The following is a 13,387-nucleotide window of genomic DNA, read 5'->3' on the forward strand; positions in this document are numbered from 1 at the left end:
TGTAAATTTTATACAATTTCACAATAGTTTTACCTTAAAAGTAAATTGATATATGTCAAGTACTACTTAGAAGAACAAGTGCTTAAATTTTTAAAATGTATTTGTCTTTCATTTAGGGGTACTTGGATGAAGTGGAATATGTTCTAATTAAAAAAAAAAACAACTCTGCCTTTTTCTGTCTTTCAACACTAAAAATGAGACCTAATTTGTAATATCTTTAAAAAAATAGAGAATGTAGTTTTTCTTGTCAGTAATCACTGGAGTGTGAAAGTGCTTAACTTATATTATAGGTTGATGATGTAACTTATAAAAATACCTGCGAAATAAGTACAAAATTGAATGTCTATGAAAGAAAAAAACTCAGAATCATTTAAATAATTGAAGATTATGGATCGATCCATGTAAGCTCTCACCAAAACCAGTGTTTATTTTGTAAATGTATTTTTCAGTTACAGTTGGCATATAAAATTATATTAGTTTGAGGTGTAAACGTAGTGATTAGACATTTATATACCTTATGAAGTGATCACCCTGATTAACATAGGAAGAGGCAATGATCAGTGGCAGAGAAGCACATGCGAAAGGGAAAGAAAATGGCTTAGCTGCTCAGGCCTTGCCGACCACATTCAACTTTTCAACCTCACTCTAGTTAAATTTCAGTTAACTGATCTTATGAGGACTAAAGCAAGTAATAACAAAAATATATACTCCACAGTTTTCATGGGACATGGTTTTCTAAATGTTTTGTCTTTTCCTTTTCTTTATGTTGTTTGGTCACCAGGTCATTTGTAGGACTCTCCATATTCCATAGGAGGAAAATTGCCAGTGTGAAAGTTCTGTGTCTTTAGCCACTCTATTGCTTATCACATTTTTGCCCTCTAGGTGCCAACCTGGATTCACTGGAGCGAGATGTACTGAGAATGTGCCCATGAAAGTCCAAAACCAAGAAAGTATGTTAAAATAATCTGAAATTTGCTTTCTCCCACAAATTACAGCAAGAGTCACTACCACTTGGTGTTTTTACAGTTCAGTTGTAACTGATTCATTTTGTTCTAATTATGGTTTAACCACTCGGTGCATAAACTATTCAATCTGACCTTGTTTAACTATCTCTCAACATGGGCCCCAAAGGTCACAAATTTAAAAGAATGACCCATCGGGATGGCCAGTGCTGCTTGCAACCATGGCAGGCAAGCCAACCAAAAAGAACATTTATTTCCAATGTTTTGACCAAAGCTATCAAATGGAAAACTGAGATGAAGAAAACATCAAATTTAATTTTAAGTAGTTCCCTTTGAAAGAAAGCAGTCATTTGAACTGCTGGGGTCTTTCTATCCTATAAACCCAACGGCTACATTTGTCCAAAATTTTAACCCTTTGGGGGACATGCCAGAGTCTGAAAGCCATGATTAGGACAAAGACTCAGTTCCTGAGGTTGAACTCACCAAGTTCAGTCAAATGACACTGAAGGAGCTTCTTTCTAGCATATGTTCACCTCTTCTCTTTTTCTCTGTTTTTTCTACCATTGTTTTTTGTTTCTTCTCTCAGGTGCCCAAATGAGTTTACTGGTGATCGCTGCCAAAACTACGTAATGGCCAGCTTCTACAGTACGTCCACTCCCTTTCTGTCTCTGCCTGAATAGGAGCATGCTCAGTCGGTGCTGCTTTCTTGTTGCTGCATCTCCCCTCAGATTTCACCTAGAGCTAGATGTGTTTTACCAGGTCTAACACTGACTGCCTCTGCCTGTCGCATGAGAACATTAACAAAAGCGATTGTATTACTTCCTCTGTTCGTCACTAGTTGGCTGTGAGAATCTCATAGGAGTGTGAGGCTCCCGATGTTTCTGAAACTGATACTGAATAATGTGATACAAAATGATAGTCAATATCAAGCAGTGCAATTATAATAAAGGTATTTAAAAGTCTCACTTTTATTGATAAAATAAAAATCATTCCACTGACCAGTCCATCTTCTTTATAAAATGACAACATGCTGAAAAAGATGTGGCTAAGCTGTAACCAATATGGTCTTGAAATGATGGTAAGTTAATTTTGGTTCAGAATGTATTTATAACAAATAAACATAAGAAAAAGAGTTCAGATGTTTTTCTTCATCAACCAGCAGTTTGCATGTAGGTATAAAAAAGCACTGAGTAGGAAAAATTAAAAACAAACATTTCACAGCAAATAAGGTAGACTGGCTTCTATTTATATTGCTTAGGAAACAAGTGACTTGGAACTAATTTAAACAATCATTTATTTATATTAGCATTTCTTTATGCTAGTTTCAATGATAATTTTAGCAGAAAATAGTTGTTATAAAATATTTATTATTTACTTTGAAATATAACAGTTCACTTCGAGATAAATATGTTTAAATGCCGAATTGGGAAATTCTGATGGATTTCTATGGCCTCATGAGGTTATGAACATCGTTCCTAAAATTCCAGTTCACACTGCATATAAATGCATAGACAACTAAACTATGAATTTGTCCTACAATTGTGAATTGGGACTATAGCTTTTAATTCTTGAGCTTTCAAAGCATTGTATTTAAAATGGATTCCACATTGCTAGCCATTTAGATCAAAGGTTGATATATATATATATATATATATATATATATATATATATATATATACACACACACACATATACATATATATATATATATATATATATATATATATATATATATATATTTCTGTAAAGTATCACTTAAGGGCTTGTAGGTGATATCTTTGCTGTCACAACTACTCAACTCTGCCATTATAGCACAAAAGCGGCAGAAGATAATACATAAGCAAATGAGCATGGCTGTGTGCTATTAAAACTTTATTTACAAAAGCAGGCAGTGGACTGGATTTGTCAACCTCTGATTTAAATTGTCAATTGCTTATCCTGAAAAATATTTCACATAGCTTATTGCAGTGCAAATGTATGCAACACAAGAAACAGTGACACAAGCTAGTCATTTGGGGGCCCTAAGAGAATCAGGTATTTATGCTTACTCATATGCATGCAAAGAATAAGATTCTGTTCCTCGTGTTAATAGTCATCGAAGAGTAAATCCTATGGAAAAATAAATTCAATATGCATTATGGGGAGATTAGACCCATAATATTCAATCATTTATTTGCTGAAATGATATTTATTATGTATTTATATAGACTACAAATCAAAGATTATGTTATCGGCCATTTTCTGTTTTGGAAATAGGTGAATTGACGTTACTAAATTTTCAAACACAGCCTTCACTTTATTCACAAATCTTTAAATAATACACATTTAGTGAACAGAATTTTTCTCTCCATACCTATAGATTAAGGGTTTTTTTCTTTTAAATATAGATAAATGGAAAGTAAAGATAGAAGGGAAATAATATAATTTTGCTTAATATATTAAAACCATTGCTTTTAGAAATGTGTGTTTGTATTCAAATATTAATAGCGTTATCAAATTCATGTACCTGTATAAATATAATGAAATTATGTTGTATAATTTAATGAAAATTCTGGATATTTGCATTATACTTAAATTTTAGGTGTTACATTGTACACTGAAGGCAATGTTGGGGCACTATATAGACAAGCATTACAAAGGAAAGTATTTCTCAAAATAATAATGCAGCTGTAACGAGAGAAAATGTTCTCAACTTCTCTTTTAGAATATTTTCTTTCATAAGACATTATTTTAAAAAGCAACTTAGTATTTAATCAGAATGTGATTCCTCAAATAAATTCTTTATTAAGCTTTCAGTGGCACTTTTGGAAGGCATCAGGAAAGCAGCATTCATATTTAACCTGATTTAACACAGATTGCTAGGAAGCACATTTATGAACAAAAATCTGTAATGACCGCATCTGGGCTGCTTCATGCCTGGAAAAACAATGACTGGCAATCAGAAACTGCTTTCCAAAGTTGTCTTGCCCAAAGTTAATTTTCTAACCTCTATGTTTTCAACTGTCAATTTTCATTTCTGCACACTCCCCACTAGAAGGCAGGAAAATAAATTTTTACTGCTCTAAGAACTTTATGTTCAAGTAGCAGTGAGGGCTGCACAAAGAATAAAAACTGTTGCCACAGTACTAATGTTTAAAATTGGATTGTCTGTGTGTTCATAAAGTTTGAAACACATTAACATAAATTTTAAAAGAAAAGATATTCCCCAGCTTTAAAGAGAAACATTTTTCAACTTACCAAACCACATTTTCAGTTGAAAAATAACATTCTAAAAGAATGTAGAATTTTACAATGCTTATTAGCACATAAATTGCATTATTAGGATTTGATGCAACTTTTCTGATCAGAGTGTCCTTTTGGACATGTATTGATTTATAAAAACTGATTTAAAATATGAAAGAAAGGAACAAATGTGTATTTTATATGGCTTTCTTGAAGGCAGCCATGTGCCTTGAAATAAAACATATTTATAGTATTTTCTAGGACAATAATGTCAAGGCTAGTCAGCTTCAAATTTGACCAATTGACACAGAAATCCTATTTGAAAGGATTGTGTTCATTTGTGTGTGTATACGTGTGTGTGTGTGTGTGTGTGTGTATGTGTGTGTACAGGGAATCCATAATCAATTTATAGACTTTATGAAGAGAGAAAGAAAAAACACTCACAGCTTCAATAGTTAGAAGAAGTATGGGGCAAGTATGTTATATATAAACTAACATATAATAGGACTCAATTATGGAATAGACCAAATTATGGAATATTTAAACGAGTATTATTTTAGAAGTTTTAGGCATATTCTCAGAATAGGTAACCTTAGCCGATATCCTTAAAAGTAGTTTTGAATCATAGGTTACTAGTGCATAAATTATTTGTGTTGATTTCTAAATGCTTTAAAAACCTGTTGAAGTTATTAATTTATCAAACATGTGTATCCTGCTGACACTAGAATAAAGGCACACTCAATCTATGACAAAATTATAAATTCCAGCTGAGTACTAGTGAGATTTTACTGTGTATGTTTGTGAGTGTACTCTTGTGTACATGGTAACTTGGAAGTAAGGAGAAAGTCTCCTATTACATTTTGAAGGGCTCAATGGCAATATGGATTGGTATATGTGAAAAAAAAAGTATCTACAGTTATAAAGGTAAGTTGAAATTAAAAGTCAGACACTAATTTGGTCCTGTTTAGAACTGGCATTGCCAGAACAACTTTAGAAATCTCAGAGGTGCAGAAAGTAAAGACTACACATAAATCTCTGAGATTATTTCCATAAGGAAGCCCAAGATGTTAAAGAGTAAAATCCTGAATGTCTTCCAATTTTAACAGAAACCATAGTTGCATGTACATATCATTTTGGTAAAAGAAAGTTGTTTCATTGTTCTTTTCTCGAATGGAATTGAAAATTTAAATTAACCTATGGGTTAATCAGTTTTCTTCAAACAACTGTAAAATCCTAAACAAAGGATTCGTGAGTCAATATGTAATATTTCCTGAAGACTCTCATATATAAATTTTTTATATTGCTTACTGTACAGCAGGAAATCACATGTAGAAAAGGAAACTAAATTGTTTACAGTAACCTTTGTGTTTTTGAATTATTAATTTAATTTGAGAAATGTAGTGGCTAGGCAGAGGTTCAATAGGAAGCGTAGGCTACATAATGAGCCTAAGCCAACATTAGATTAAATAGAACAGACAGAAAGTAATAATCTCTTCATAGAATGAAAAGTGTTTGTGTAGTCTGCTTTTCTTGACTCACAAGGAAAGAAATGTAGCCACCAATAGTAAAAATAAATTGGAGCATTATTTGCTCCAGGTCTAGAATGATGCATGTTTCCTCTGCTTGTTTCCTTGTTAGAGCTTATGGACAGAAGAGATTCCAATTTTAAGTACCAATTTCCCTTTGAATTATTTGAAATTGGAGCTGCCTGATATGAATGACTTCCCATGAAATGAAATTATAGTTAGGCTCACAGACTTACCTATAAAACTGTAAATGCAGTAATATGTATGCATGGGCATGCTACTAATTTTATTGAAGACTTAACCAAGCTTTCTATGCAACTAATATATATCATTAGCAGTGTTCATGTAGGCATGGAATAATTATTCTCTGGAAAGAGTTTCTGCAGATATCTCTTTATTTTAACCCTTAAATTATTACTGGCTGGTAGGAGGGAAAGGCGAGAGATGGACTGGTTTCTAGGGAGAAAAACTGAATCACATCCTCGTGGAAATGTGGAAGGAAATGTATCATTTCCTCAGAAAATGAATTTTTTTATACCTTGATGTTCCAAAGTTTATATGAAGGAAACAAAGAGAAAAAAAAATCCATTTGTCAAATTGCATGTTGCAAATAGACAAGAGAAATTTGTTTGGATTTGAATAAATTGTTATTTTACTGTGAACTTTGTGCAACCAAATTAACCCTACATCCTCTGGCTCTTAATTTATGAAAATTTTGGTTATTTGCCTGAGTACCCTGGCCCCAAGGCAGAGGGGACTCTATTATATGCAGTGCCTCTCATTACTCAATTTACTATTTGAATATATATATATATATATATATATATATATATATATATATATAATGTTTTAATCTGGGAAACTTCATTTCCTGGAAAGTTTTTAAGGTCTAAATCCTTGACATGTATCAGGAGCATTCAGTTTTCCTAGCCATGCAATTAGTCAAAAGTAAACCTACAAGCTGTAATTGGTCTGAGCTGTTAAACTTGTCTGCTGTTGGCAGACATATTTTGTGGCTCCTTTAGTCCCCAAAGTAGCCCTGTGAGGCATGTGTTTATATCATAAGCATTTTGTCAGTGACAAATTATCTTGTCCAAGTCACTGAATCGCTAAATGGCAGAGACAGGACCTAAAACCAGGATGAGTCCCGCACACCTCCCTCTCGCTCTAAGGTGTTTTGTTCAAGCCCAAACTCGTGGTTTTATAAGAAAAATACCCCTCCTCCACAAGTTTTCAAATTTAAGAGATGTCCTGTTGTATTTTTGGACTACCCTGGTTTCTCTCTGATCAGTGTTCAAGGGATAAAATGTAGACCTCCGAATCTCTGTTTTTAGTCTGCCCCTGCCTCTCCACCACATTTGCACAAATTAGGAACTCTGAAAGAGTTCAACCTTGTGAAACTTGATTAAAAATTTTTGTTTCAAGAATGGAGTATGATTTCCAGAGGTTTTGTTCTAATTTGCCCCATTTTCCCATTTCCTCATTTGAGCCTATGCAGGTTCTGCTAGTCCTGGAATCTTGGTGGCTCTGCAGTCAGATCTGCCAGGACCAAGAGAGGGGCTGGGGGCTCCCACCTCTGCCTTCCTTTCCCCTAGCCACCCTCAGGTCTTCTAAATGCCTGGGCCTGTCGGAGCTCAGCACTGTGGAGTGATTATGAAATTGGCCTCTGTTATTTGAGGGAGTAATAAAATAAAATTAAAATGAACGAAAGACTTCAGGAATTATATCCTCCCCCCCCCTTTTTTTACAATTTTTTTTTACCAAAAAAAAAAAAAAATTGAGTTTCCTGTACCACAAAGGAATTATATGAAAAAATAAACTGGAAACAGCTTCTGATGCCCCAATGCTCTCTCTGGTTTTGGGGGCAGAAGTGTTTGTTAAATATCCTGTAAGTGTTGGAGAAAGCTTAGGAGAAAAAGAAATAGAGGTTTTTTTTAAAATAACCAAAGCAGTAAAAAATAGTCAACCATAACTAATGGAAAATATAAATCCAACGTGATAAAATTTTCAGACCAAATTACTACCCTCTTGACTTTTATTCCTGGCTCTGCCACTGTGTGTCTTTGGGTAAAACAACAACAAAAGTTTACTTTCCTGGAACTTCTGCCTTTTAACAAGACAGGAATGAAAGAATACTAAATGCCTTTTTTTGACTATAAATAAGATACTTCTATTCCCAAGCAATGAGGGTACATAGAGGATAGTTCAGCTATACAGCTGCTCTCTCAGTACAGTCTTTTAAGGGTTAATAAAGACATACTGTGCTGGTATTTGCACACCTCTTAAAAGAGAAGTTCCCCATGTGGATGCATGGAGGCGTACCTGAGCACTGCTTAATTAACCACCAGCACTTGTCCTGTTCGATGTGCACGCACAGAGCCGTAAGAGTCATGTGTAATGTGTTTTGGAGTGCAGTGTATTGCTCTTTTCTGAAACTTTTTCCCTTTCTTTCTTTTTTTTATCAACTTTCTGCATTGGCAGAGCATCTTGGGATTGAATTTATGGGTATGGACCAATCATCATTCCTTTTAGCCTGCAGAATTTAGAGCCTATGAGCTGAAATCTTTTTCCCTTCCTTCTCTTACCTTTCAGTTCCTAACTAATTTCCTTTTTCTTTAGAAGGGGTCATACAGCTATAACAATGATTTCTCTGCCTTCAACCTATGATTAGTTTACTGAAATGTTACTGAGTGCAGCAGCTTTTAGATTCCCAAGCTTCACTTAGAGTTTAAAATCACGTTACCTGCTGCAAATTCATGTATATCCCACGTTACTTGACTCACTGATTGGATCTGGCCATGCTGTTATTTCAGAGCTGGGGTAAGTTGGAGTGGTACATAAGGCTACAGGAGGAAAACAACCACACCAGGGGCCTGAGAACCGAAGAAGCTTTAAATGCATCCCCTTAAAAAGCACACCACATGTTAGGCTGATGGGAGTTTTACATTCAATGTAAAAATCATATATTTAATATAGTAACATATGAAGTCCTTATATTGCATCACAACATTATATGAACAGATATTAATTGCTCTGTTTTCTGGAGATATTCAAGCACGACTCTGGACAATCTCGTTATCTTATGAGCAAGGAAATAGAAAACAGAAAGAAATAAGCCTGATGCTATTTTAGGTGGAAGTTCCCGTGCTAATGGAATTAAACTTGAGTCACTAAGATTACCCAGACAAGTAATCAAATAGAATTTTTCACACTGTAAACATAAAATATCTCCTATGAGCATACGAATTTGGGGCATGCTCCTTTTGAAGGCCTTCATCCTAAATAGTTGGTAGAAAAGGCCAGTCTCAGGATGAGGGGAAACCATGCCATATTCGCAGAGCCTCCATAGCCCAGGCCTCCTGCATACTGCACACAGCCCTGGAACTTGAGCATGGGCAGCAATGTCCTATTTGACAGAGTATCTGATCCCCATCCAGCTGATGTCAGTGACATGAGGCAGCAAGCGCGCCCTCCAGCTGCTGTTTCCCTTTGGCTGATAACATCACAGTCTACAAGTCTACACCTAAGGCTCTTTCCATGATTGGTGGAAAATGGGGCTCTTTCAGGCACTAGCACTGCAATAGAAACTCAATTGATTGTCCCTTCCTCCGAAAACGTCCCAAGAGGAAACTATTCATTTGATAGAAACCCCCTCATTTATATGTGGGCCTTTGTACATCGGTGAACATCTCCCAAGAATGAGAAGCACAAGAGGGCTCACCAACATCACTCTGGTGGCAGGTTGTCTACATGAACGGAGTTACCTGTTCAGGTTACTTCCCTCGGGATAAAAATTGTCCCACTTCTAAAAAGGCTTATTGGCCTTTACTGCAAGGAGGGCGATTGCTTCACCATCACCTTCCCGTTTAGCCCTAAGCGCATTTTCCCCACTTTATCACTTTAGGGTCTGACTCTAGAATTTATTATTTCTATCCTCAAACAATGAAGTAGGGAAAGGATAGTTCATATATACCACTGCTCCCTCGGTAAGATCTTAAGGGTCAGTAAAGACATACTGTGCTTGTATCTGCACGCCTCCTACAGGCAATCCTTCCAGAGGCTCCACAGTCCCAGGACTAGAGCGTTCCATCCTTCAGGAAAATCAGACCATACAAATCAATTAAAATTGAGAAATACAAGGCCTCTGTCTCTTGGCCTGGCCAAACCACACTCAAAACAAAACAAAACAAAACGTGATCTGATTCTCTTCATGGTGCCCAGCCAAGCCATAAAGTCTCAGAAGTATTTTTACTCATTAAGGCAGATCCACCAACTGGACCGAGGGCTGCTTTTTTTTTTTTCCTTTAGCACTGCCTCTAATTTACTCTGGCCTTATTGACCCTGTCACACCAGGAAAAACAATAAATAAGGGGGAATAGGGGAGAAAATTGTTTATACTATTTTCCATCGAGTATTTTTCTTCTTTTAACATATTGATATCATGGGGGGGGTGGGCAAGAGGGGGGTCACCTGATCTAGTAAACCATTGGAAAATCAAATCAAAATTTTGATGAGAAACATTTAATGCGTTCAGTAAATGCTGATGTGAATACGGAATCCTAACCGCACATCTGTATTCTAAGGGTCTTGGCTTTAACTGCTGGGTTTTAGCACTTTTGCTTTACCCTTTGGCCTTTATTGGGCTGCCTTTTTATTCCTGTGACTGACCTCATTGGAAAATGTCTTGCTACATAAGATACAAAGAATGGGCAAGTCATCATATACCATTTGTTCATAAGCCCAGGTCAATCTATTCGTTTATAATTAACAATAAAAGAAAAAAAATGTCAAAAAGAATCCGTAAGAGTACGGATGATGCTTTTATCCCCCTTTAGTCTTGGATAGGTCCCATTTTTGTAGCTTGCAGAAGCAGTTTCCCAGTTTTTTTCTAAAGCTAGAATGTCAGTGCTACCAAACCTTTACTGTTTTAAAAGAAGAAAAAATGGAGTAAAAGAGGACACGTAGAGCAGGGTCTTCATTTTCTTGGCAATAATACTTTCACACTCCTACTTCTTAACAAACTTGCCAGGGCCGAAGGAGCCCTGCTCTGTATCCTGGGTCCCATGAGGAAGGAACAGGGGGGGTGCCTCTGCTTCTTACATCACTTGACATCAGTGCTCAACACTGATCAGAATGTCAGGTGAAGGAGCAGGCTCTGGGCATCAGCTCACAGATTAACACACTGTAAAGTGTAATTCCCTGTCCTGTGGCTATGGGGGAGGTGAGGCAGTAGACATAAGCAGTTAGCATACAAGTATTCACATTCCACGTCCTCACTTGACTTTTGCAGCACGAAAATATGTGACACCACTCTTATGTCTCCCACTTCATTGTTTCACTGCAGTGCACCAGCTGCTTTGCTTTCTAATTGCGGCTTCCACTTGACGGCCGGCCTAGGCTAGGAGTTATGCTGTATGGGGTAACCCTTCCAACTTTGCATCCACCTTTTCTTCCTCCCCAAGCATTTCCTCTCTCTGAGTTTCTTTTATTTCTTTCTTTTTTCCTCCCTTAGTATCAGGCATGCTGTGCCAGGGACTTCAGATGGCTCCTTCACTTTTAACCTTGTTTTCCCTCGTACATGACTTCCTCCCTCTCTCCGTCATTCTGTCAGTCTGTCTGTCCTCTTGGTTTGTTTTTCCTTTCCACTCCCAATCCTTTCAGTTTGTTTTTGTCTAATCTCTTCGGCATCCTAGTCTTTTACCCACTGACTTCTGTTCTCCTTCTCCTGTTAACCTGTTTCCCCGAAAATAAGACCTAGCTGGGCCATCAGCGCTAATGAGTCTTTTGGAGCAAAAATTAATATAAGACCTGGTATTATATTATGTAAGACCCTGTCTTATGTTATAGTAAAATAAAACCCAGTCTTATATTAATTTTTGCTCCAAAAAGGTGCATTAGAACTGATTGTCCGGCTAGGTCTTATTTTCGGGGAAACACGGTAATAATCAGTGCTATATTAATTTGATTTGACAGTGTTTCTGACCTGTTAACTGGAGTTTGATTACCATTGGGCTTGGCTTGTAGGAAATGTTTTGTTTAATAATAAGGTTTACTGTATCATAGAAATTAAAACGCACTTTTTCATTTCAAGAAAACTTCCTGAAAATCATCTTCTCTCAACAGAGAAAAAAGGTGTGGTTACTGAGACTGAAAATGTAAACCTAAAATGTTCCATAAGGCCCCATGTTGATGTCTAGATAAGAGACCTTCATTTGTATAAGAGTCCCCAGTTCTTGACCAGCATGTTAATCAGACTATCAAGTATAGCTTACATTGCTTACTATGCACTGGTTGAATTCTCTTTTGCGGTGAACTTGAGACTATCTTCTAATAAGTGTGACTAGACTGATGGGAAGCTCAGCTCCTAAGGGATCAGGTTCACCATTAAATCAGCCAGTTTTGTTAAGAAACAGACCTACCATAGTATAGTCAAGTTATCCCCACAAAAAAACTGATTTTCAAATATAAAGACTTCCATGAATAAGAGACTGGCTGCATTTGGGGTGCAGTAGTACCTTTAGTTCGAAGTTCGAAGTGTCACACTTCCATACTGTAACCCACATCAACTAATTTTCCATGTTGGTCAATGCAGGAATATATAATCTATTTCACATCACGCATTATTTGTGCTAGTGGTTCCCTTATACAGATAAATGAGGTCTCTAAGTAGAATTGGTGAAGTCATAATTGTCCTCCAAAGGACAAATCTTCACCTTGACCCAGGAATATCCTACCCATCATATTGGGTTTTCTCTGATACAGTGCCTTGCTACTCCATACCGTGTGCTTATGTTCACGTTTTATTGTGAAATCATACGAATTCTGCTCCAATTTTATTGCTAACTACAAGTCAAGCTCATATTTGCAAATGTATTTGAGTATATATTTTTAAGTTAATGATGGCTCTTTGTAAAGACCACCGGAATATCAAATAGCTGGGATATCGAAAGAGGCTGGGGATGGGGGGAGAAAGGAGGAGAGGCGGGCCCCAGTGGTGCCAATCCCAGCTACTTTTCTTGGCATTGATTCCTGTTGTCTTTGCAAGAGATTTTTTTAAAACTAAAATTACTGTTATAACCAAATAGTAATTTTATAATCAATGTTGATTATTTGCCAGTTTAATGCATATACATCTATAGTTTATCATTAATTTTATAGCATAGTATTTTTTTAATTGTAAATGGCCCAGCTGCCTTTGCTGTTTATACTTAAATTGCAGTGCAGAGTATGCTGTCCCTTAAGTCTGTCTGCAAAAGTGATGAATTGTCACGTATGTATTTTCTTGTGAACATGGACAATGCCATGCAGCAGGCCAACTGTTCAGTTGTAAGTCCCAGTGCACCTCAGGGACCTTTGGTGACCTCTGCTCTTCTCCCTTTGCAGAAGCGGAAGAGCTGTACCAGAAGCGAGTGCTGACAATCACGGGCATCTGCATCGCCCTGCTGGTGGTCGGCATCATGTGTGTGGTGGCCTACTGCAAAACCAAGTAAACCGCTCCTCCCCGCCTCCCCTCCTAGGCACACACACAGCACAGCCAGCAAGGACTTGCCAGAAACCCACCTCCACAGCTCAGTCTTGAAAACACAGTAGGGGGCAGGGTGACTTTCCCTCGTATTGTTTCTGCCCATTAATCCATGGTGAAGACCTTTCCTAATCACATTAGAAAGCTTTGCCTAT

General features: G+C 36.8%; 1 protein-coding gene across 14 annotated transcripts in view; it reads left to right on the forward strand.

Moving 5' to 3' along the window:
• NRG1 (neuregulin 1) overlaps positions 1–13,387 on the forward strand; it is a 981,041-nt gene that overhangs the window by 953,957 nt on the left and 13,697 nt on the right. For 7 of the 14 annotated variants that reach the window (XM_074329680.2, XM_074329677.2, XM_074329681.2 and 4 more), the window contains 3 exons: positions 1,549–1,607; positions 8,192–8,215; positions 13,094–13,196. In XM_074329680.2, the coding sequence (XP_074185781.2) occupies positions 1,549–1,607; positions 8,192–8,215; positions 13,094–13,196 (186 nt within the window). Of the gene's footprint in view, positions 1–882; positions 951–1,548; positions 1,608–8,191; positions 8,216–13,093; positions 13,197–13,387 lie in introns of all 14 variants that reach the window. The other 7 variants (XM_074329683.2, XM_074329678.2, XM_088793496.1 and 4 more) reach the window with 2 other exon arrangements.

This window comes from Rhinolophus sinicus, chromosome 16, assembly GCF_057876585.1.
Source record: "Rhinolophus sinicus isolate RSI-liver-muscle chromosome 16, RSI-T2T, whole genome shotgun sequence".
NCBI classification, from domain to species: Eukaryota; Metazoa; Chordata; class Mammalia; order Chiroptera; family Rhinolophidae; genus Rhinolophus; species Rhinolophus sinicus.